General features: G+C 49.6%; 1 protein-coding gene across 1 annotated transcript; it reads left to right on the top strand.

Annotated features, from left to right (window-relative positions):
• Window positions 1–375: 375 nt before the first annotated feature.
• On the top strand, window positions 376–3,636 carry LOC120413034 (uncharacterized; the record flags this gene model as incomplete). The annotated part of the gene is given in 8 exon segments (XM_052709960.1): window positions 376–438; window positions 827–963; window positions 1,024–1,121; window positions 1,124–1,271; window positions 1,775–2,235; window positions 2,418–2,671; window positions 2,779–2,985; window positions 3,031–3,636. Coding segments are annotated over 8 exon segments (1,779 nt in total), but the record flags the coding sequence as incomplete, so codon positions are not given.
• Between the last annotated feature and the right edge of the window lie 369 nt (window positions 3,637–4,005).

The raw sequence follows: 4,005 nt of genomic DNA, 5'->3' as shown, positions 1-4,005 counted from the left end.
CGTTGAAAGATTTTCGATGTTATTTAATTGTTTTTGTTACTAAGAAATTACGAGAGGTGTATCGTTTTTTGACCCATAGCCACCCCTATTGACGGTAGTCTGAAATTTCCGAAGAAAAAGTTCACAATTTTCAAAAAGTATAACAAAAGATCACACGGTTACAAAAAATCCCACTTTTGGGAGTTCAGATATCCCACTTTTGCTAGTTCGCTTAAGCGAACTGAAAAAAGTGGGATATCTAGAACTGAAAAAAGTGTGATTATAACAGTTTACTGAGTTCGGCATGTCGAACTTCGAAAACTGAGATTTGGGACTTAGAACGATTTTTCAAACTGCATGAAATATTTCTTTGTCTGTTAAGTGTCAAATTCTTTCGCACTAACAAAATCAAACCGCGTGGATTTTGGGACGACGATCCGGATTTCATTCCGGATTACGGTAAGAATGGGCCAGATTTTCCTCGGAATTTTCCGGATTTCATTGTTCAGTTGGGTTTGCTTGCAAATGTACCAGATCTGGTTGCAGGAAACAGAAAATTGAAATTTTAATTTCCTTCGTCTCGGAGGATTCTGTTAAAGTGTTTGCCGTTGTGCCGTGCCGGACCGTGAACTGGAAACTGACCCTTTCGTGACTGGACTGCCCTTATAGACGAAACCGGTAATCTGTCTCCCGGCCATAAAACAATTTTCAGAGCAAACGCAGTTCGTTCTCCCGGGTCTCGGGTTACAAAAAACAAAGATTGAGGTTATGATAAAAATTGAGATGACTGGCTCGACGAATTTCGATTTAATTAACTGTTCTGGAAATAATATTTCTCTATTTTTAGCCCTCCTCGAGACCTTCTTCGCGCCGTGTGCCAATTCTCGCAGTGACGGGAATCGCATCACAACCTCCGGTGGGCGCCTATCAGCTTCCCGATCTAGAAGAACCGCCTAGCACCGGGAACGTGGCCAACAAGAACCGGTAGGACGGTTTCATGACTTTTGTTTATTTTTCTGTGTTAAATCATAACTTTATTTCCAGGGCCGCTCGAGACATCTCTCGCGCCATTGACCATCCTCGCCAAGACCGAAGTCGCTGGTTTGCCGCGACATCACATCAGCCGGATCAGCTTCCCGATCACAAGAACGCTCGCTAGCGCCGTTTGACCGTCTGCGCCAAGACCGACGTCGCTGGTCGGCCGCAACGTATTTCCGGGAGCGGCGGATTTATCTGTTTCTTCACGAACTTCGACATATTTCGTACCGCTCCAACGTGTGCCGTTTCAACGTGTAAAGAGCATCGCTGACCTGATCAATAAGAACCGCCTAGCGCCGGGAACGTGGCCAACAAGAACCGGTAGGACGGTTTTAGGACTTTTGTTTACTTTTTCTGTGTTAAAACGTAACGTTATTTCCAGGGCCGATCGAGACATCTCTCGCGCCATTGACCATCATCGCCAAGACCGAAGTCGCTGGTTTGCCGCGACATCACATCGTCCGGATCAGCTTCCCGATCACGAAGAACGCTCGCTCGCGCCGTTTGACCGTCTTCGCCAAGAGCGACTTCGCTGGTGCGGCGGATTTAACTGTTTGTTCGCAAACTTCGACGTATTTCGTACATTTAAAATCACCATCACCAATTTTCGTTATCTGAACCGTTTCAACGCGTAAAGGGAATCGTCGATCTGATCAACAAGAATCGCCTTGCGCGGGAACGTGGCCAACAAGAACCGGTAGGACGGTTTCAGGACTTTTGTTTATTTTTCTGTGTTAAATCATAACTTTATTTCCAGGGCCGCTCGAGACATCACTCGCGCCCTTGACCATCCTCGCCAAGACCGAAGTCGCTGGTTTGCCGCGACATCACATCGTCTGGATCAGCTTCCCGATCACGAAGAACGCTCGCTAGCGCCGTTTGACCGTCTGCGCCAAGACCTGGCCGGATCCCTTCGCTGGACACCGTACGACAACAAACAAAAATCAACGCGGTATCGGTGGCTTGGACGTTCTAGACATTTATGGTCCGGGACCAACACAGTACAACCGATGCTCATCGTTAAAGCAGAGCCCGGAACCACCGAGGTGGAGACCGAGGCTCCTGAAGCAGACGAAAGCACTCCGGATCCGTTTGGCAACATCGAACCGAGTCCTTTGTCGGATCCCAACCGGTTCTGCAAAAATTGCAATGCCCGCGAAGGCTCCATCTGGGACAGTCGACTGTCGGTATTCCCGCGCAAAATTCTCAACATTTATCGTAATTGCTGAAACCTTTCCATTACAAGGACCGCCATATCAACAGCTGCCAGCGACACTTCCCGGAAAATGCTTCTTTGCAAACAGTCGCTTTATCCAAAGTTAGACTACCGAACCTACCACAGCGCAAGTAACAACCCGCCGCGACCAGCACCTAACCTGTCATCCTCAATCGAAAGATAGCAGCATCAAGCTCCACCACAGCGGGGAACACCGCAACCGAAACGCTGATCAGCAGCCTGAACGAGGAGGGACCGAAGATCGTGATCAAGCATAATCCGGCGAACCCCGGTTGGACAACATGCAGAGTGGCAAGACTACGAGCAACAAGAGTCCGAGCATCAAGGCGGGGTCGGACGCACACCCGCTGGGTCAACCTTACTGTTGGGCTAGTGGACGATTATGACGGCGGCAGCATGCAGCTGGGCAGTCTCGATGTCATTGATCGACGGCATGGCCGTACGCGGACAAGGATTTGGAAGTGAGTTTAAAATTTGATACTGGTGTATTGAACTTGTCGAACTGATGGTTTCTCCAATTTCAGCTCGCTGAAATGGAAATGGTTGACCTCGGTGGTCCGATCGCAGCAACAGCTGGCGTTTGCACTACCAGAGATCCTAGGAATCGGTTCAGGAACCGCATCAACAACAAGGATACTCTGACGAGTAATTCGCTGTCCAACATCGCGGAGATCAACAGCCAGCGCCACTTTGGGCTTGCCGAGCTAAACAGGCGGAGAACCGATCTCGAGGTGGGACCGGGCACGACTCATTTCGCCTTCGCCACTCGCTAAGAGCAACTGCCCGCGACGGATTTGGGAGGTTTGCGACCACCGTCGCCGTCGTGCATCACCCACACGATGATGACGAACGCGTTCCTGAATCCGGGCAAGCTACGGCGGGATAACAGCAACGTACATCACCACCAGCACGGAACCGGATCACACTTTGGTGCTTACGGGTCAGGACCAGTACGTCAAATTCGGCAGTTCTCAAGACCCGTACCGTTACCTCACGGCCAGCCGGCAACTTCTACGGCCAGAACAGCCGGTGCAGCAGCAGTCGCCAGATCACACTGCTCCATCGCCCAGTGTCCTCCTAATCTGTTCATCGGTGAACATCACATTGGCGACCGGGACAGTCTTCAGCAGTGCCACTTGAGCCTTCTCCTGTTCCTTCCTGCTGATCAGGTCGGCTCTGACTGGTGAAAGCGGCGGCCGTGAAGGATCGCGTGGTCGTGAGAGCCTCGGTTTATAAAGCGAACTTGAGCAGAAATGCGCGCGGGCAGCAACATCATTTCGTGCGCGGCCCAATTGAAGGTGCGGACACCGTCCGGACGGTATATGTCTCTCTCTGGAAATTGACGGATGCGACGAATTTCTCTAGACTTCTTAAGTCGGTCCCCGCCAACCCACTGAGGATTTTGGCTCGAGCCTCGACTCGATTCAGGCTCGATCTCGAGCCAGATCGACTCGAGACTCGAGCCAAAATTCTCAGTGGGAAGATTGAGAGATTCTACGTACTCGTTTTTTGTTAAACATACTTTAATAAATAAAAATTTCGTTGTGAGAGTGTTTTCAATTAAATTCTATTTAAATCTGATTCCAACAAAAACCCCCTCCCCCAATAAGCGCCTAAAGATAGGCAACCTGCAAAGCCTCTAAATCCGGTGAAATATTTCGCCATGCTCGAACTCGACAGTTCATGAAAATCATGACATTTTAAGATCGACCCACTAAACCATAAAAATGGTTATATGGGTTGAACTCGAA

The sequence above is a fragment of the Culex pipiens genome, chromosome 3, assembly GCF_016801865.2.
Source record: "Culex pipiens pallens isolate TS chromosome 3, TS_CPP_V2, whole genome shotgun sequence".
NCBI lineage: Eukaryota > Metazoa > Arthropoda > Insecta > Diptera > Culicidae > Culex > Culex pipiens.
Note: the sequence above shows the minus strand (reverse complement) of the source record. Positions and strands in the feature narration are given on the sequence as shown.